A 21,998-nucleotide genomic window follows, 5' to 3' on the forward strand; every position below is an offset into this window, starting at 1 on the left:
CAAAATGTGAAATGTGCTCAGAAAAATAACATTATCATGTCAGCAACAATTGATGCATTTAGCTTGAGGCTGAAGTTCAACAGGTGTAGTCTGGCTATTTTGATGTTTTTGCATATAAAACGGGGTCACATTTAGCCTGGAGTTACAACATCTGGCTTGAAAACATTCTTCTGACCAAGCTTTGCAAAACAGAACGAAACTATTAACAGCTTAATTGTCCCTTGACATATCACAAGAATACCTCTGACAGAACAGCCTGATAAATGGCAAGGTACCCTCCAAGGGCCTGTTGGTACCTGCAACTATGCTGCATTTAGATAAACAAAAATAACTTAGTACATTATCATAAATGGAGTTAAGGTAGAAAAGGTGAAATAAGTTACCTCCAAGAACAAAAATCAAATATAACTGCATTTTATAAACTACATATTGATTATAGTTCAATGCATTATAATGAGCAGAAGATATTAAATGCCATTGGAATGGGTATATTATACAGAAAGCAGACAATCAATATCATGAGGGATATCTGGCCAACTCATTGATTTAGGCAGGGATTAAATAAACTATTTAAAACTGGTGGGGAAGGAGCTGCAGGGATGTGATTAGTCTGTCTCAAGTCTTTAAGCCTGATTCATTGGGTGCAATCTATTCCTTCTGCCTTTTTTTTTCATAGAAGGGGCTCCTTTCTAGTAGGTTTGTGTGGGTGAACACTGGCCATCTTGACATAAATTTCCTGAATTTAACAGAAGCTAATGTCTTCCCTGTTTGTGGGGGCTACAATACCACATTTGAAGCAAAGTGTTAACAACAAGCACTCTTGAAAGAGATGGGAAATGTCCCTGAAGATCTGTAAGGTCAACAGCTGAAAAAGGACTGGAAAGTGAAGTTGCTAGTTAGCATCTGGGAACAGGGTTAGAGGAGAAAGAGTCAGGCCTCACAGACTAAAGGTGATAGGTGAAAGAATCCACACCATCTCATTCCTTGAGCCACCTGTTTGGTTTCTGCCAACATTTTTGACCTAGGTTTTAACTCCTCAATATGAGCTCAGGCTTGGTACAGTGAGAGTGAAATGTTGTTTTCTTTCAGCTGTGAAATGAGCTCTTTAATCTCCCATTGGTCATCTGCCAGGACCACATTCTTCTCCAGCCACGTGTCCTTGCCCACAAGCTCAGTTGCTCTGACTCTAGCCTATTGCTCCTCCAGAGGATGATCTCTCAGCCACTGTTCCTTGTTCTCTGGAATTCCCTCCCAAACCATTTGGCTTCACACCCTTCCCTCAAACATCCCCTTTCCTGACTTGGTATTTATCAATCCCCTTTCAAAGGGCTCTGAGACATTCCTTTATGTGGGACACTACATAAATACAAGTAATTGCAGTGGGATTGAAAATCAAGCTGTGTGTTTTTTTAAAAGTCTAAACACACCTGAGCCATTTATTTATTTGTCATTGTGGCTTGAAGGTCTGAACCTCGGTCTACACTGCCATCTATGGATCATTTCTATAAATTAAAAGGCAAATTCGGAGTACATTATTCCATCCTTCTCAAGTGCTGAAAACACTTTGCAATTCTCCTTTTCTGCATTTTTCTGGTAATTTACAATGTTGTAAAATTGTGTACCTTGCAATCAACCACCTTAGGTATTCAATTCTAATCATTAACCACACTGCTGCTCCTCTCTCATTCTCTGGGTCTGAAATTCCTGATGAGGCCAACATGGGAACTGCAGACTCTACCACAGATGGAGAGGGCATTGTTGGCAGGGTGTGGGTGGGGAGTTTTGTAAGGTGATTTATACCTCTTGCTGTTTATGTGGGGTCTATGTGCCTTCAATGCATAGCCTTATGTTTCTCAACACCATTCCAAAATATTCTTCTCCACTTTGAGTGATCATGAGCCAGAGATTCCCAGACATTAGTGGAGATGCTGCACATTTTCCAAAAAAAAAGACTTTACAAGCATCCTTCTCTGTCTTCTTAATAATCCTCTTCATGGCCAGAGCACAGAGCCCACAGGCTCTTTTGGCTTTCTGGCATGGCCTGTTCATCAGAACTGGGGGAGCATGAAAAGAATGATGATTCTGGAGATGCTGGCTTGGGATTGGAGGTCAGCACAGATTCACCTCTGGATTTGGAGAATATTGCAGTAATGGCTATGACTACTCCAGTGTCTTCATGTGTTGACTGTGGGTGGTCCACATCTCCAAAGCAAGGAAGATCAGTGATCACGACTGCCTGATGGACAATGAGCCTTATGCTGGGTTTGAGGTCCTGACCTTTGAACCTACTTTCCTCTCATGGCCACTGCTTGTGCTGGCACATTGGAGGTAGTGATAAATGCCATCACGAATGTCAGTATTCACTGGAAAGTGGCTCCCAAGAAATGAAGTGTAATTCGTATTGTTCAAAAGTCAAAGTAAATTTATTATGTAAGTATGCACGTCACCATTTACTAACCTGAGATTCATTTACTTGGGGGCATTTACAGTAAAGTAAAGAAATACAACAGAATTTATAAAAACATACATAAACACAGACTAACGAACAACCAATGTGATAAAGAAGACAGATTGTGCAAATAAAAAGAGATATAGTACGAGGGGTGATTGATATGTTCATGGCCCAAGGTACAAGGAGTCAATTTTAGAAAACCCAGCACATTTATTTTTCAACCTTGTCCCCTCCTACATTTACACACTTAGTCCAGTGGTCATGGAGCATACGGATCCCTTCTTTGTAGAAGTTGGCATCTTGGACCTCCAGAAGCGGTCCACAGCCGGGGTGATTGATAAGTTAAGTTCATGGCCTAAGGTAGAAGGAGATGAGTTATTAACTTCAAACTTTCTGCATAATCACTCAAAGAGTTGAACTGCACATGCATGTAACAAGAGCTGTATAATTCATCCCCTACCTTAGGCCACAAACTTATCAATCACCCCCGCTGTGGACCACTTTCTGGAGGTCCAAGATCCATAGGAGGGGACTATGTTGAAAAATAAATGTGCTAGGTTTTCTGAAATTGACTCCTTCCACCTTAGGCCATGAACTTATCATTCCCCCACCCACCCCACCCTTGCGTATATAAAGAAATAAATAAATAATACTGAGAACAAAAGTTATGAGTCCTCGAAAGTGAAGTCAAAGTTGAGGTGAGTGAAGTTATCCACGCTTGTTCAGGAACCTAATGGCTGTAGAGCAATAACTTTTTCTGAACATGGTGCTGTGGGACCGAAGGCTCCTTTACCTCTTGCATGATGGTAGTAATGAGAAGAATGCATGGCCTGGATGGTGGGGGTCCTTGATGATTGATGCTGCTTTCTTGTGACAGCACTCCTTGTAGATGTGCTCAGTGGTGGGGACAGTTGTGCCTGTGATAGAGTAGGTTGTATACATCAGTTTCTGTAGACATTTTTCACAATAGGTCGGGATACTACACACTCCATCTATAGAAGTTTGACAAAGTTTTAGATGACATGCTGAATCTATGTAAACTTATAAGGAAGTAGTTGTGCTTGCATGCCTTCTTTGTGATGGCACTTATCTGCTGATCCCAGGATGAATCCTCTGATATGATAATGCCCACGATTTTAAAGTTACTGACCCTCTCCACCTCCGGTCCCCTAATGAGGAAAGGCTTCTTCCTCCTATAGTCAAGAAACAGCTCTTTGGTTTTGCTGACATTGAGTGAGAGATTGTTGTAGTTTCGATCCCCCTCCTGTTTGCCAATTTGACCCTACCTTTGGTTTGGCCAACAACAGTGGTGTCATCAGCAAACTTAAATATGGCGTTAGTGCTATACTTAGCTACACAATTGAAGGTGTAAAACGAGTAGAGCAGGAGGCTATGTGCACAGCTTCATGGTGCACCTGTGCTGATGGTGAGCATGAAGGAGATGTTGTTACTAATCCTTACTGACTGGGATCTACAAGTGAGGAAATTGAGGAACCAGTTGTACGGGGAGGTATTGAGACCTAGGTCTTGGAGCTTAGTGATTAGTTTTGAAGGGATGATAGCATTGAATGTTGAGCTGTAGTCAATGAAGAGCAGCATCTTCATTGTCCAGATGTTCCAGAGCTGAATAAAGAGTTGATGAAAAGGCATCGTGACAGTAGGCAAATCAGAACAGATCCAGGTCACTCTTTAGCCAGGAGTTGATATTCTTCACGACCAACCTCTCAGCCAGGTAATCCCTCTGGGCTAGGCGCTTTCTGTGGATTCACCCTCCTGAAGGTTCCTCCATGTTCTCATGGTCAAAGTGAGCATAAAAGGCATTGAGTCCATCTGGGAATGAACCCTTCTTGTCATTCATGTTGCTTTCTTTTGTTTTGTAGGAGGTGATAACATTCAGGCCCTGCCACTGCTTTCGAGTATCCTTCTGTGATTCACGTTTGGTCTGAAATTGCCACTTCTCATGTGAGGTGGCTTCTTGGAGGTCATCCCTGGACCTCTTGAACTTCACTGGATCACCAGACCTGAGCACTATCTATCTAGCCTTCAGCAAAACGTGAGTCTCTTGGTTCATCCAGTGCTTCCAATGGGGGAAAATCTCTGAATGATTTTGTGGGGCCGCATTCATCCATGACTGACTTTATAAAGTCCATGACTACTATTCTGGTCCCCAGATGAGTCTTTTAAACATAGCAGTCCGCTGACTCAAAGAAATCCCATAGCCACCCCTCTGCTCCCATGACCACCTCATTGTCATTCTCATCTTTGGTACCTTACTCTTTAGTCTTTTCCTATATGTACATGCACAAGGGATGGAGGTTGCCTTTCACTGCAAATCCATGACACTTATAGAACTCTTGACAACAGCATCTCCCTCATATCTGACCTCTCCCACCCAGAAAGTGAAGGAAGGAGATACAGCTGTATGCATCTGACTCTGTCATTAATTTCAGACAGATTTGCCTTTTTGTTCTCATGATGGCCTTCCGTAGGTCACAAATGGACAATGAGAAGGCACCCTTGCATCCACACATCTTGATGAAGTCAAATGGCTGTGGCATATTTATTTGAGATTCGAAGCCCTGAATGCGGTCCAGTCCACTGATTCAAAGCAGTGCTGTAAGTGCTCCTCTCCCTCCCTTGACTATTCCTTGACTGTCCTTATTCATGCCACTGCAGTCCTCAATCTCTGGCTACATGCTGGGGGCAGAAGTACAGTCGGATGATCAGACTTGACAAAGTGCGAAATCCATAGCAGGCTTAGTTCACATCTATAATACAAACTCAGTAACTACAAACCGTGAATTTTAGTGGTAAAATTGATAGGAAGATACCATTTACATGCAGGTAATTGGGATTGCAACTCAGACAGCAACTTTCTGATATTGGCCTTTCATTCGATGTGTGCCTCTCACCTGAAGTTGCTGTACCACTGTGCCCCATTAACCTCACCATTATTTTGACTATAAAACCTGGCCGCTGGTTTCATGGAACTTAATGGGCAGGTTTTTACAGCCTTATCACCTAACGCAAACCAGCTGTTAGTAATGGTACACATTTAGGGAGCTTAACAACATCCTTTACTGCCAATTAGAGGCATATTCCTTTAATGGCCTTTACTTTGAAATGCTGAGATAAAGGGAACATTTTGCTTACCATAGGGCTGTTTACATTCAGTGCTTTAAATATGTTGCTGCAACAAAGAGCAATCAGAAAAATTTAGCGTTCAGAAATGAAATTCCTTTTGCCCAAGAGGCTAGCAGAATATGATTCTGGTGTAGGCTTCAAAGCAACATTTTTACAAGAGATTTTAAAGGGATGAAACTTTAACAGCAACATATGGAACTGGATCTCTTCAAAGAGGCATGTTAAGGTACAGATTGATTAAAATTACACCCATGTTGTTCTTACGAAAGAGCATTAGATATATAGTTCTAAATGGTTTGCTTAATATGAAAACTGGCTGCACGGTGCCCCTTATGGACTTCAAAGTAAAGTATAATTTTGTATTAAGAAAAGTAAAATACTAAGGGGTAAACAAAATTTAGTCCTTAAAATTTCCTGCAAATATTCTGCATAACTTGATTGTTTCCTTGAATCATTCACGTTTGTTTTGCACACTCTTGGGTTGTGGGATTTTCCATTTTGCTTGCGTAGTCTCAGCCGCATGACTAGAGCACAGTTAGTTACAAGGAGAAACCAAAAAGGTGAGAGCTAGATCTTGTGTCATTTTAAGCTGTGATTGTCATTGAAAATTGCTTGGCAGTGGCAGTTGTGCGACTGAGCTTTTCTTCTTCAAGCCATCCACCATCTGGCTGGATGTCACATAGCTAGGGCAAGACTCTCCAAACAGTTTTTGGAGGCATACATTGAGTTTCAATTTCGCATGGATGCTGAGTTTAAATGACAGAAATCCAATAAAGTTTTGCTTGTTTCAAAGAATTGGCAACATTCCCTAACTATTCAAACAATTTCCTGCAAAGAAGCTATTTAAATAGGGATTCACTTTGCCCTGGAATGCATACGTAGGGACAAATGTTTTAACATTTAGCAGGAATGTTGAGGGATTGAGGAAAGTAACAAGATAAAATTTCCAGTTAATAAAAATTTATTCTAACTGAAATATCCTCAACAGATAACAGATCACTGGTTCACTTCTTTGCTTTATCAATCTGTTTGAAGTATTTTCTACTGATTCAAAAATCTTTTTTGATTTTTTTTGAAAGCGGTGAAAATGTTAAAACACTTTTTTTGAATCAGTCAAAAATTGCATCAATTTGTTCCTGTGGTTTTCATATAAAGACTAATTAGTTCCTAACAAGGAACACCTTCAACCTTCAGTTCTGAAAGGTGAGCAGGAACAAATCTATTCTTCGCAAATAGTCAACCTATTCTGTACATTTAAGGTGCTGGTGCCCAGTTTCCTATCTGATATTATTTCAGGCCAGGTCAAAGAAGTAAAAAGGCTAACAGACTTGTTGGCCTTGCCACAAGGTGGCTGAAATAATCTCGTGTTACATAAAGCTGTAGTCAGTATTGGGCTGAATTCTCTGGCCTTGGTTAGAGTGCACTAAATGATACATTATGAGATGAGCTAATTCAGGTAATTAGAGGGAGATGGTGGAAATGTGTTTCCTCTGGTTGGAAAAAAACGCAAAATTAGAACTAGTCAGTTTTGTGTTACATTGAAAGATGTTGAGCTGTAAATTTTTAAAAAATTAAGATTGAGATAATCTATTTGTTAAAGATGTGAATAAAAATGAAATATTTGATTAAAATTCTGATTATTCTTTTTGATAGCGATACAGTGTGGAATAGGCTGTTCCACCCCTTTAAGCCATGACACCCAGCAGTCCCCAATTTTACCCTCACCTAATCACGGGACAATTTACAATGACAAATTAACCTACCATCCAATATGTCTTTGGACTGTGTGAGGAGACCAGAGTACCTCAAGGAAGCTCACACAGTCACAGGGAGAACTTGCAGGCAGTGGCAAAAATTGAACACTGGTCACTGGTAGTAAGACATTGTGCTAACCACTACACTCCTGTGTTGAATTACAGAAAGACTGATTGACAGCTGAATCAGTTTTCCTACAGAGATACATAAATGCTGCTTATTGATAATTATTTTATTAATATATATATTTTCATGGAGACAGAAATCTCTGATATAACATCTCATTGAAAATATTAGATACTATATTGGAGTAGTTAAATCTTTGGGAGGATAAATGATGACAGGATGAATAAAGATGGATGTTATAATCTTAAAGCAAATCACAGTCATTAGCTGACTCTACGAACGCATAATATTCCATTACTGTATAAATAATTGTTTGATTTATCTTGAACTTAGTGAATGACTAATGTTGTCTAATCATTTGGTATTACCTGCATAGTGAGTGATCTATCTTGTGATACATATGGTGACATCAGCTTGTTTGACTAAAGGCCTTCTTCTCTCAGAGGTAATGCAATTTAGGGAAGGAAAGTCAATATTATAATAGTCACAAGAAGGATATGCATTCTCATGAATGTTCCATCAAACAATCTATAAGTATTTTGATACCGATTTTTTTTTTTTTTCAGGAATTCATTAAAATACACTCAGTGGCCACTTTAGTAGGTATCATCTGTTCTTAATGAAGTGGCCACTGAATGCGTGTTCATGGTCTTCTGCTGCTGTAGCTTGTCCACTTCAAAGTTCGACGTGTTGTGTATTTGGAGATCCTTTTCTGCACATCACTGTTGTGACACACGGTTACTTGAGTTGCTGTCACTTTCCTGTTGTCATGAACCAATCTGCCTGTCTCCTCTGACACCTCTCATTAACAAGGTGTTTTTGCCCAAGGAACTGTCATATTCACGGGATGGTTTTTTTCATTTGTTTTTTTTTTGCACCTTTCTCTGTAGACTTAAGACTGTTGGGTGTTTTTTAAAAAAAAAATAAATTCCCAGAAGATCAGCAGTTTCTGAGATATTCAACCCAACTGGTGTGGCACCAAGAATCATTCCATGGTCGAAGTCAATTGGATCACATTTATTCCCCATTCTGATGTTTGGTCTGACAATAACTCTCTCATCTGGTAGGCGCTACAGGAGCCTCCGCTCCCACACCAGCAGGCTCAGGAAGAGCTTCTTCCCTGAGGCTGTGACCCTGCTGAACCTCACATCACAGCGCTAAGCAGTATTGCGTCCATATTGGACTGTCTCAGTACATTTATATTTGTATGCTGTAGCAGTTACTTTTTATTCAGTTATTTTGTAAATAGTACTATTCTTTTGCACTTCTGGTCAGATGCTAATTGCATTTCATTGGCTTTGTATCTGTACTCAGCACAATGACAATAAAGTTGAATCTAATCTAACTGAACCTCTTGACCATGTCTGCATGCTTTTATGCACTGAGCTGCTGCCACGTTATTGGCTGATTAGATATTTGCAGGGGATACAGCTGCACCTAACAAAGTGACCACTGAAAGCACATCTAAGGAACTTCATAATTAATTTCTATTAAAAATCATTCAGAAATACTCTTTGTTCACCCATGGGCCTGTATCATAACACACCACTTTCTTTCAAGTGATTTATACGCAAATATCAGTTAAATAATAATATAATTTCCAAGTTGTTAGCTGGATGCCTGTCTATCATTTTAAAAAATCATATGAAACTACATTCATGAGAAATATGGCTGAGCAATTGATTAAACAGCCTTGGAAATACTGGGTCCAAGGATATGCCCTTTGACACATTATTTGGCAGAGAACTTTTCTAACCATTTTACCAAGGCTCTACATGAGCTCAACGCTGAACTAATTTAATTGTCAACCCAGCTTTAATTGAACACAATTAAAATATAACAAACTAATAAAATCTCATTGCTCCCCCTCTGTGATCCTGGCTGCTCACCGAGCCTTTGACCACGTGCTTACCCAGACCTACTACCACAGCCATGTATCCTTCCTGGGAGCATGTCCTCTCTGTCAGCTTGCACCATACAGTTTCCAGATTCATTTTCAAGCTTCCTGATTTGGACCCTTCGAGGACTCTTGGTACTCACATTCAATTGACTACTTCTCCCACCATGTTCTACGCACCACATTTTCCACCATGAGGAGATACTTGATGCCCCTATCCTAGTCACGTCCACAACTCCAGGATTCTCTCACTGCCACTGGGATTCTCATTCTGCTGCCTGTCTGCCACTTTACTCTCCGCTGGATCCACCTCTTCAGTTCTTTGACTTTCTCACATGCAAGGATTGAAAGGTTGCCTATCTACAGACCACAGAATCTGCTGACTCCAACACCGGTAGGCCCGGATGTCTCCAGACCATGACCCATGCTACCGAGCTCAATGTCTGTAATGATCCCAAGCAGATTCAAAGACCAGACTCCAAAGATATAAGTTGCAGGTTCCAATGACCTTGGACATCTCCAAAGTGGCGATTGCTCCGGCCTTGACCTCCAGGCTGGGTCTTCACATGCGTCTCATCTTCCTCCACCACTACTCCACAATTCCATCTCTCTCAATGCTCACCATCAGCTCTTGGGCCCTCGAAGATTCCATCTTCCTCTCACCCCAACTTCCCTGAACACCCCAAACTTCCCTTCTCCTCAGACACTACCAGCTCCTTCCCCCCCCCCCACCCCCCAACCTTGATCCCAGCTCTCTTTTGTGCTAGGTCTGTCCTCAGTTAGGGCCTCATCTTTGTTCCCCCCTGCATCCACACCTCAGCAAGTTCTGCACCCGCCATGACACTGAGCTCTTCTCCAAGCCTGCTTCTTAGCAAGAAATCTCCACACTGCACCAGTGATTCTTCCTCCTGTCTTCAATTCTCCTCCTCTTCCTAGACAAACTGCCTCCCCGCCCCCCCCAGTCTTCTGCCTGCTCTGGACTTTTTCATTGCCGACTGCTGACAGGACTTCAACCATCTAGACTTCAACACTCTTCTCTCCTATTCCAACCTCATCCCTTCCAAATGGTCTGCTCTCCACTCCCTCACCACCAAACCCGCAGATAAGGGGGTGCTGTAGTAGTCTGGCATACTGAGCTCTACCTTGCTGAGGCTAGGTGGCAACTCTCAGACACCACCTTTTACTTGCCCCTTGAACAGGACCCCACTAAGGAACAGCAGGCTATTGTTTCCCACACCATCACCAACCTTATTAGCTCTGGTGATCTCCCATCCACTGCCACCAATCTCATGGCTCCTGCACTCTACGTCTCCTGTTTCTATGTCATACCCAAGTTCCACAAACCTGCTTGTCCAGGTAGACCCATTGTTTCTGTTTGTTCCTGCCCCACTGAACTTGTCTGCATTAGTCCGTGAGCAAGGACCCCAAATTTGGACCACCGGTACCATCTGGGGGGAATAATTCTATAGTGATTTTTTTTTTGGCAAGGTATGCACTCCTAGTGCTAGAAAATGTGATAGCATTGCTGCAGTGGTATCTGTAATAATATATGCTATGACATGTGGTCAACATAAACCACCAAAGCACCTTCTACTACTTAATGCAGTAAAAACACTGACAGGTGACACTGAGCTCATCCAAACACTGAACAGGCTTGGGCATGGGGTGTCCTACTCCCAACTTGAAGAGAACAATACTGCTTGGTGTCTCCAAAAGCTAGCAACCACCTCCAACCAGAGAGTTGTACTTCCAGCCTCCATCAAGCCCCATGCCTTCACCAATCTTGCATGGGACAATATCAATACACTTGAGGAAACTCTCACTGGAAAGGGTACATCACATAGAGTCAATGGCATAGTGGGCCATTGTACAGCCCAATGTCTATGGACCACTTCTGCCAAGAGCTGAGCTTCCACACATTGAGAAACTGAAGCAGCGATCAGTTACCACTGAGGACCAAGAACTGGAAGTATATGTAGCAGGTGCACATGTGGGCCCACAGCCTCTCCCAACCAGGGAACACTGTGTCCAGGAAACCAAGGAAGCTGCTCTTCTTCCCTGCAAGAAGAACCTGGTGTGGACACTTGCAAGGCAAACAGATCCAGAGAATCAGACAATCCCAAGCTGGACTGGTTTTAATATCAGCTCCAGGGACCAAAAACCAATCTCACAAGATATTTTTGGGTATCTGCCAACCATCAATTCACCAGTCACAGAGTTGACCACAGTATTTGAAATCCTGAACCAAACAGAGCTAATCAGGAAGGAGCTTCATCTAGAAACAATTGTGGTAGTCATGGATCAAGCACTCGATGCAAAAGCCACTGAAATTGCCTGGAAGCACAAAGAGCACTTCTCCAACATTTTTCTCCGGATGGGGACATTCCATACTATAGGCCTTACCCATCCTAGAAAAGCGATTTTTGGATGCTGGTCTAAAGGACATATGCATAGAGGCTAGAATTGTCGCAGAGGGGTCCATCAATGGAGTCCTTGATGGTAAACAAATGTCGTGATCTGCTCAGAAGACACAGATGTCTTTATCACGTCTTTAGCATTTTGTGACAAGATTGAGCCCCCATTGTTTCAGGAGTGTGGCACTAGAACCCGTACAAGGCTTGTAGACATCAGGAAGGTTGCTGCCACTGTTAGCATAGAGGTTTGTAGGGCCCTCACCGAGTTGCACGCATATACAGGATGTGGCACTAAGCACTTTTGCAGGCAAAGGGAAGACAAGTGCCCTAAAACTTCTGACCAGCAACAGGGAAATTCAGGACACATTCTTAGAGTTGGGTCAGAAATGGGACCTCTCCCCAGAACTGATGAACAAACTGGAGGCATTTACATGTCTCCTGCACGCCCCAAAAGCACCGACCACCAAGGTCAATGAGCTCAGGAGTCGTCTTTTCTGTGCCAAAAAAGGTGAAATCGGAAGTTATCAACTCCCACTGTGCAAGGACTGCTTAAGAAAACATGCACAGTGAGCCAACTACCAGGCTGGTATATGGAGAAGATGTTTGGAGAAGGACCCACAAGTGCCAAGCCACATAAAGCTACCACTGGTGCAATGCAATCACATAATTTTCTAACTCTAGAGATGTATACCTTGCCAAAAATCACTGAGCATTATTCCCCTCAGATGGTACCGACCAATCCCACTGGCTCCCAGACTACATACCCTGACTCTGTCTTATCCCCCCTAGTTCAGTCCCTTCCTACCTACATATGTGATACCTCACACGCTCTGGATCTTTTCAATGATTTCAAGTTCCCTGGCCACAAGCATGTTATTTTTACCATGGATGTCCTGTCCATATACACCTCCACCACCCCCCCACTAGGAAAGCCTCAAAGCCCTCCATTTCTTTCTGAATGCCAGACCCAACCAGTTCCCCTCCATCACCACTCTCCTCTGTCTCATGGAATTTGTTCTCACTATTAGTAATTTCTCCTTTGACTTCTCCCACTTCCTTCAAACACAAGGTGTAGTCATGGGCACTCACATGGGTGCCAGCTATGCCTGCCTTTTTGTCAGCTACATGGAACAGTCCATGTTCCAAGCCTGCACTGTTGTCTGTCCGCCACTTTTCCTACGCTACATCGACGACTGCATTGGTGCTGCTTCCTGCACTCATGCTGAGCTCGTCGACTTCATCAACTTTGCCTCCAACTCCCACCCTGCCCACAAATTCACCTGGTCTACCCTGTATTTCCAACACCCCTCTCGCCTTTCTTGATCTCACTGTCTCTGTCTCTGGAGACAGCTTATCTGCTGATGTCTTTTATAAACCCATGGACTCTCACAGCTACCTGGACTGTACCTCTTCCCACCCTGTTACTTGTAAAAACATCATCTCCTTCTCTCAATTCCTCCATCTCCACAACAACTACTCTCAAGATGAGGCTTTTCATTCTAGAATGAAGGAGATGTGCTCCTTTTTAAAAGAAAGAGGCTTCCCTTCCTCCACCATCAACGCCGACCTCAAATGTATCTCTTCCATTTCACACACGTCTGCTCTTATCCCATCCTCCTGCCACCCTACCAGGGATAGGGTTCCTCTTGTCCTCACCTACAACCCCACCAGCCTCTGCATCTAGCACATAATTCTTCAGAATTTCTGCCATCTACAATGGGATCCCACCACCAAGCACATCTTTCCCTTCTCCTCTCCCCCCCCCCCAACCTTCTGCTTTCCGCAGGGATCGCTCCCTATGCGACTCCCTTGTCCATTTGTCCATTTGTCCCTCCCCACTGATCTCCCTCCTGGCACTTATGTTTGCAAGTGGAACAAGTGCTACACCTGCCCCTACACCACCTCCTTCACTACCATTCAGGGGCCCCAAACAGTCCTTTCAGATGAGGTGACATTTCACCTGTGAGTCTGTTGGAGTCATTACTGTGTCCAGTGCTCCTGATGTGGCCTCCTGTGGATCAGTGAGACCCAACATAGATTGGGAGACTATTTTGCCGAGCATCTAAACTCCATCTGCTGGAAGAATCAGAATCTCTCAGTGGCCACCCATTTTAATTCCACTTCCCATTCCCATTCCAATATGTCAATTCATGGCCTCCTCTACTGTCTCGATGGGGCCACACTCAGGTTGGAGGAACAATGCCTTACATTCCGTCTGGGTAGCCTCCAACCTGATGGCATGAACATGAACATCAACATCAATTTCTCGAACTTCTGGTAATGCCCCCTCCACTGCCCTCTCCTTCACCAGTTCCCGATCCCTGTTCCTTCCCTCATCTTATCTGCTTGCCTGTCTCTGGTGCTCCTGACCCCTTTTCTTTCTTCCATGGCCTTCTATCCTCACCTATCAGAATCCCCCTTCACCAGCCCTGTATCTCTTTCACCAATCAACTTCCCAGCTATTTACTTCATCCCCCCCTCCCAGTTTTGCCTATCACGTTCTGTTTCTCCCTCCCCTCCCCCATCCTTTATATCTACTCCTCCTCTTTTTTTTCTCCAGTCCAGTCCTGCCGAAGGGTCTAGGCCTGAAACGTCGACTGTGCATTTTTTTTTCCCAGAGATGCTGCCTGCCTGTTGAGTTCCTCTAGCATTTTGTGTGTGTTGTTTAAATGGAATGTTTGGAAGTTTTTATTTATATATATATATATATATATATATATATATATAATGTATAATATATATATATATATATATATATATATATAATGTATAATATATATATATATATATATATATATATATATATATATATATATATATATTTTTATATATAATTTTGATGATGTGTTTGGTCAGGATGCAAGGTTTTGATATCCAAGCTTGGGATACAAATCGCATCATGAAATTTGATCACCTTGAGTTTTTAAATTCTGACTAGTGTAGATGGAAGCAAAATATCACATTACAATCAGATTTCCTGCCTCAAAGGACAGGATTTTCTATTCTCAGTCTTTGATGTTTTAATGTATTTTTTATTGCTGATTGTTATATTTTAAATTTAAATTAATATCCTTTAATGGCAAAATAATAAAATTTAATAATAGCACTCCATAAGATGATAGAATGCATAGCTGGTTGTTACTTTCTACCTAGTTTGCCACTGAATAATGCCTCTAAACATACGTGTTGCATTGTTGTCCACAATTTTATTCAGATTTAAAATCAATTAATGTACTTCTATAACCAAATGATACAAACAATATATAAGTTGCACAGATCATTTGTGAAATCAATAAACACACTTTACATAAATTTAATCTGAAGGCTAAAACTGTCATTCACATGTGATTTATATAGAATATATTCCTATGATAATATTCTGTGATGTATTATACAGAGTTGGACCATATAATATAAATGTTTGTAAATTTAGAACTGTAACAACAGATCAGACATATACGATGCATGAGAATTCTGCAAAAACTATATTTATCTACCCGTAGTATAAGGAGTTTTGATGAAAGCAATTTTTATTCAGAATTCCCAATCTTAAGCATCCACGTTTGAAAATGGAAAATGTTACTTCATGCCATTCCTTCCTTAAGCAAGTTTTTATCATGAATACGAGAGTTACAGCACTTCAGGAATTTGTAAGTAAATTGCTGTATTTAACTTGTATGATTCACAATCAAATAGCAGCACAGGTTATTCATTGACCAGCCATCACGGAGTCAATCTGAGGTTTAAAAACACTGCTTATGATTGAATCAGTTTTTCTTTCTCAACACATGGAAAAACAAGAATGGCTGACGTTCAGACAATCCCATCTGAAAGTGATCACATTCCCAAACTTGCATCTCAGCAAACAGAAGTGCAAGAAAATCACTCAAGTATGTTCACTTTCATACAAAAATGGAGAATGAAGCAAAAGGTGGAAAATAAATATTGACAAATGAACTGTGATTTTGGCATTACAGAACATGTTTTATTCTATCAATGGGTGTTACACCAATTTACACATCAGTAAAACATAGAATCAATACATGGCCTACCTCTAAAACAATCAAATCCTTTCCTGTCTACATCTTTTATTCAATAAAACTGAGTAATATTTTTGATCATAAGTTGGATTTTTGGAGAAGTAAGTGTGAGGTTGCAAAATGTACACATGTACAATATAGTATAAATGAAGTGAATGGAACAATATTTTCTGTCTGGATAAGAGGACTTAAAGTCAATTAAGTTGTTTGACTACAGACATTTATGAACAGTATGCCTTATTCAGCTATTATTAAAGTATATAAATTACTTTGAATTTTTATGACATCAATAATCTTCAAAGGCAAACATGTATGATACCTACTTTTACTTTTACTTGAGATTCAGCGCAGAGTAGGGTATTCTGACCCGTCGAGCTGTGCCACACAGTACAGTAATCCCCCAATTTAATCCTAGCCTAATCACGGGACAATCTACAATGACCAATTAACCTACCAACCAGTATGTCTTTGGACTGTAGGAGGAAACCAGAGCACCTGGAAGAAACCCTCAAGGTCACAGGGAGAATGTTCAAATTTCTTACAGGCAGTGGTGGGAATTGAACTCGGGTTGCCTGTACAGTAACACGTTGTGCTAACCAGTATGCCACCCCCACTAACTTTCAAACCCTCCTCTTCAGAGAATTCAAATACATCTTGCTATAAAATGAACCCTGTCTTTTTTTTCTAGAGAGGAACCTTTCCACTGTATTGAAGCATTCAGCTTACAACAGTTTTTATTCACTAATGCACCTTGCTTCATGGTCCATTCAATTAAACCTTTTTCTGGTGGGCCACGATAAATATTAAAAGTTCATTGCAATTAGGTTATTATATCTTGTAGAATTACATTACAGGAGGAAGCCATTCACATGCCTCAGGATGTCTCCAGCACAAAGATATATGACATATAATTGTGAAAATCTCCTGGGCGTCATGAAAATGAAGTTAAAGGAAGCAAAGAAGGAATATAAACCACTAGAATTGTCCTGCTATCTTCCATATTTGCAACATACTAATTCAGTTGGCTTGTTTTTTTTACATGTAAGAAGGGTCTTTCATCATTAAGTATTAATTATTTAGGATGTGTCTGGCCCAAACTTTGGCTTTGATATTGGCAAATAAAATTGCTATCAATATGACTCATCTTGGAGCTAATGCTTGTTGAGTACTTTGGCTTCATTTAAATACTACTATTGCAGATAATAGGCTGCCATGTTGGTTAGCATACTGCCTTCTCTCCAGAAGCTGGATTGAATATTGAGTAGACAGAAGGGATAAAATGCCCGGTTGCAATTCTCTGGGAATGCATATCCTGATTTGGAGCAGCTGTGGGATTCAAAGATATTCATTATTTGAGTCAAATTTATGTAAGAACTCATGAATGTCTGGTGTAGAAATCGGAAAAGAGTAAAGGAAGCCTGTTCATATGATAGGTTGATTATATCCATGAGTTTCTGGTATGGGTTCAAATTTAACTACTGTTAGTTAAAGTTTTAGTACTTACTATAAATAATATTTTTGAAGATAGCCTCACCCAGTTCCACCTGGGTTAAAAATAGAAAATAGAAAACTTCCTATAATTTGGCACTAAAGTGGCAAATTCAATTTGCCAAAAAGGTGTGGAAAGTGAAGGAAAAAATCATCTGGGTATATAATAAAGTGCTCTTTGAAGTTTGGGTTAAGGCACATTCTTTGGGCAGTGTAGAGGAAGAACTAATTTCAGACAGTGATGAAACTGACCAAGGATAAAGCTAATTGCTGCCTTATTAAATACTGCAGAAAATAAGAGTTAAATTTTCTAGTATTGATAGATTTCACTAAGGCAGGCAGAAAATTCCATGCACCAGAATATCTGAATATTTTAAGAAGTGCCTGGTAACCAGTGCTACCCACTAACATGGGAGAACATTTACTTTTGTTTCTCAGTTTCATTTTATACAGAAAGCCGAATATAAATATTGCTTTATCCAAGAACTGGGCACTGGGACATTACAGCCCCTTGCGTCATTTGATCATAAACCATTCAAAAAATCGTCTTCTCACCTGACTATTTTAATTACATTTGCATCGTAATATTTAGTTTAAACTCCCTGCCTGACTCATTATTCTACTTGGTAAAGAAGAGAATGATCTTTTACCCTGCTTACAATCTACACTTCCACTTAACACTTAAGCTTATGCCAGAAAAGTGTGGGAAAAAGTTCTGCTAGCTCCTGAACACTTCTGGTATTGGCTACCACCCTGTGGCAATAGGTAACATCATATAGAAGCCCAGAAAGCTCTGGTGAGATGCATCCGAACATTTGCTGGAGACAGGGAACACACTCACTGCTTAAATTTTAAATAGTTTAGTTGGGTCATGAGCAGAAGACAACTTTCTATAGGCTTCTCTTTGCAAGTGCGACAACAATTAAACAGACTACAGCAACCAAACTGCAATTGCTGCTTCCTTGAAAATCAAAGGAATCTGCCATAGATCTAGTCATACCTCATTATGTCAAAGTGCACGAGCCTCTACCATTATCATTTTGTTTTATTCTGGACAAAGTTATCTTAATGACCACAAAACCAGGGTGAACTTTTGATGACAGTCCCAGCACTATAACATTAGTTCATGTTTGATCTGACTTTGAAGGACCAGAAATTTTATAGATTGCTCAGAATCAGTGAATAGTGAGTCTATAAATGAGTGGGAAAGATCGCAAGAAGTATTGATAAGATGACCTAAACAAATCTTTGCTGAGATTTGCAAATTTATAAGATTAGTCCATAGATTTGTTGAATTTGATATAATGATAGACTAGACAATGCAATACTCACAACAAAAGTACAATTCAACCTGAAAATTTAAAATCATTGCATGCCACATTTGGTTTTGGAAAAGACTTTTAAAAAAAAAAAAAAAAAATTCAAACCAGTAAAATATCAAATAGAATGGAGTGTACAATTAAAGAAAAGTTAAAACAGAACACCTTTTTTGTACATTTTTTTTTCTCAACTGCTTCTGGTATGTGTAATTGAACTAACATACTGAGCGGACTTCGACATTACGTAGTCCAAGAGCACCTGGTTGGAAATGTTTAATAGTTTGAAAACAAAAGTCAATTATGTTTTTTTATGAAATATAAATGCTGTTTTAAAGCGACTACTTTGCTAGCAATAGCTAGTAGCAAACAAAAAACTATTTATAAAATAAATTGGCAATACTTTCCTCAGTCACTATGTCTTGACATTGTGCATGTTGAAGATCTTCTGGAAGATATTTGATTATGCCGTTAATAAGGAACAGATAAAATCTATAAATAGTTTGTGCAATAAACGGTAGCTCAAAGAACTTCTGCACCATGAAGGCAGTTAGAGCAAAAAAAACAATTAGTGACAAAATGCTTAATTTGCTAAGAACATAACGTACATGGCAATACTATAGAAACGCATGCCAAAATGTACATACATGCCTTCAACTGTTGATCTTCCAGTACAAACTTGGCAATTTTAACCATTTCCAAGATGAATCTATAATATTTATCAATCTTACATGGTTATTTGTTGAATAATATTGTAATTTATTTTAAATTTGAAAAATTGGCCTTTACATATAATTATTATATAGATTTTTAAAAAAATATTCTTTGGTGATGGCAATTTAGCTTAAATATAGTGTACTTATAATTGTTTCAAAGTATGTTTGAGTGACCATGCCAGCAGGAGAACAAATACTAATACATGATTGCTTAAGGTGGCTGATCGCATAACTCACTGTGATCTTAAAGCTCTAGCTAATTGAAATCTGCATTTCTCAGCCATTAGCAAGGGCTATATGAATTTGGCATGGTGCACGTTATAGTTTTTGCCAAAGTCTGAAGAATCAAAATCATCCCAAAAATAATTTTCATGTGGGAAGATGCACATGGTTTCAGTAAATTAATAAAAATGTGTTACACTCTTTACACACTCTATAAAGATTAACTATATATTTACACTTGCAGAAACTAGCATTATCTCAGTGGTGTAGATTAAGCACTGCCACCTCTTTGTAAATTAGGCACTACAACGTTTTGTTTCCTGGTTTTAATGATAATCATTTCTTTTTTGCAAAAATGTTGAATCTTTTTTCTTTGTCCTTTTTGCCGGGACTCGCTTCTTGACCAGTCACAGAGGGGAGAGGGAGGGTATGTCCCCTGACATCTCCCTGATGTGGACTCTGTGGATTTTTATGTTCTGCAATTGCTATGTTGAGATTGTGGATCCAGTTGTGCATCTCCTCCTGCAAAAGTAAAAGAAATTTCCATGAGTGCACCACTCAGCTTTGTTATCTGTAGACGTGAGAGAATCAGTTGCGGGGTTTCATCCATGCCAATGGACCAGATGTTGCTTGAACCAGCGTGTACCTTGTGGTCCATCCTCACACTAATCTTTCAGCACCTTGTGCTTTAAATCAAACCCTAAGACTTGTTGCTGCAGTGAAGCTGTGGAGCAGTCTGTGAGCAGTGGCTGGGCAACGGGCAGAGGACCTGCATCCCCATTGCCTCTGGTGCTATTGTTGTCAGGGCTTGATGATGACTTGTCAATGTATCTGATGATCACAGGGTCTTAAAAACAGTTTGCAAAGTTTGAATTAATAAGGTATATAATTTAAAAATAATTTTATTTAAAACATACTTAAGTGATAACGTTTGAAAATCCTGTGCTTTGGAGGCTTGTGTGCCTCAATGACCTGGAGAGCTATATTGGCTGCAATCAAAGCATCATGCTTTGGCTTTTGGTAGGGTCACCCATGCCAAACAGGTCAAAGGGTAGAGGCCAGACTAAGAGTGGTCCACTGGTCCTCCAAGTTCAGGGGGTTCAGCTCAGGGCCAATAACCCTGACTGGTAAACCAAAGTTGTTATGGAAACAGCAATGAAGAATCCCTCTACATCTTAGTGCAATGGTGTTCCTGAGCCTCCACCTGGGACTTGAATGAGTGTTAATAGTGAAAGCTGAGAGGAAGCTACTGACATGATGAAGGAAGCCCTGATCACCAGCAGAGATGGAGGACCTTCATTGCTGCCCTAAATGCCGGTGGTATAATAGACAGTAGCAATGTTTGGAAATAATTTATAAGTCAAAGAAATAACTTTCCTTCATTTAAAACTATGAGTCCAAATATGACAAGTATCCAACCCTTCATCTCAGTAGTATATCTTATCCCTCAGCTCAATACAATGCAGCTCAGCCACTGGACTCAGGATTGGGTCCACTGGCAGAGTGGAATCAGCATGTTTATAATTTCCACAGGCTTGAAATTCTAGACAGTGACCAGCAGCCTCCATGAAACCACCACAAACACAAGAGATTCTGCAGCTGCTGAAAGTCTTGAGCTACACATACAAATTGCTAAAAAGTTCAGCATGTCTGGTAGCATCTATGGAGGGGAATAAACAATCAACGTTTTGGGCCAAGACCCTTCATCAGATCGGGAAAGAAAAGGAGCAGCAGCCAGAATAAGAAGGCATGGAAAGAGCACAGTTAGCAGGTGATCGGTGAAATCAGTTGAGGGGGAAGAGGGATGAAGTAATAAGCTGGGAGGTGATAGGTGAAAGAGGTAAAGGGCTGACGAAAGGGAATCTAACAGGAGCAGACAGTGGACCATGGAAAAAAGGGAGGAACATGGGGAAGCAGAGAGGGAGGTGATGGGCAGTTGAGAAGGATTGTGAGGGTAGCCAGAATGGGAAATGGAAAAAAGAGAGAAACCAGGAAGGTGAATAATTAACAGATGTTCGAAAATGGATACATATGCGATCAGTTTGGAAGTTGTCCAAACAGAATATGGGGTGTTGCTCCTCCAACCTGAGTGTAGCCTCATTACGACAGTAGAGGTAGCCATGGATACGCATGTCAGAATGGGAATGGGAAGTCAAGTTGAAACAAATAGCCACTGTGAGATCCTGCCTTTCGTGGCAGACAGAGCAAAGACACTTGACAAAGCAGTGCTCCAATCTGCATTGGGCCTCACAGACGTCAGTAGTAGAGGAGGCTACACTGGGAGCATTGGATACAATAGACAACCCCGAGAGACTCGCAGGGTGAACCTTTGCCTCTCTTGGAAGGACTGTTGAGAGCCCTGAATGGTGATGAGAGAGGTGGTGTAGGGGCATGGATAAGTGCCAGGAGGGCGATCCGTGGGGAGTGC

At 40.8% G+C, this 21,998-nt stretch overlaps 1 protein-coding gene across 5 annotated transcripts in view; it reads right to left on the reverse strand.

The window, feature by feature from the left end:
• Window positions 1-14,982: 14,982 nt before the first annotated feature.
• The window catches only part of LOC140201653 (spectrin beta chain, non-erythrocytic 1-like), a 325,497-nt gene continuing 318,481 nt past the window's right edge, over window positions 14,983-21,998 (reverse strand). For all 5 annotated transcript variants that reach the window (XM_072266114.1, XM_072266104.1, XM_072266123.1 and 2 more), the window contains one exon: window positions 14,983-20,092. In XM_072266114.1, the coding sequence (XP_072122215.1) occupies window positions 19,907-20,092 (186 nt within the window). In that variant the 3' untranslated portion in view covers window positions 14,983-19,906. The remainder of the gene's footprint in view (window positions 20,093-21,998) is intronic.

This window comes from Mobula birostris, chromosome 1, assembly GCF_030028105.1.
Source record: "Mobula birostris isolate sMobBir1 chromosome 1, sMobBir1.hap1, whole genome shotgun sequence".
Classification (NCBI taxonomy): domain Eukaryota; kingdom Metazoa; phylum Chordata; class Chondrichthyes; order Myliobatiformes; family Myliobatidae; genus Mobula; species Mobula birostris.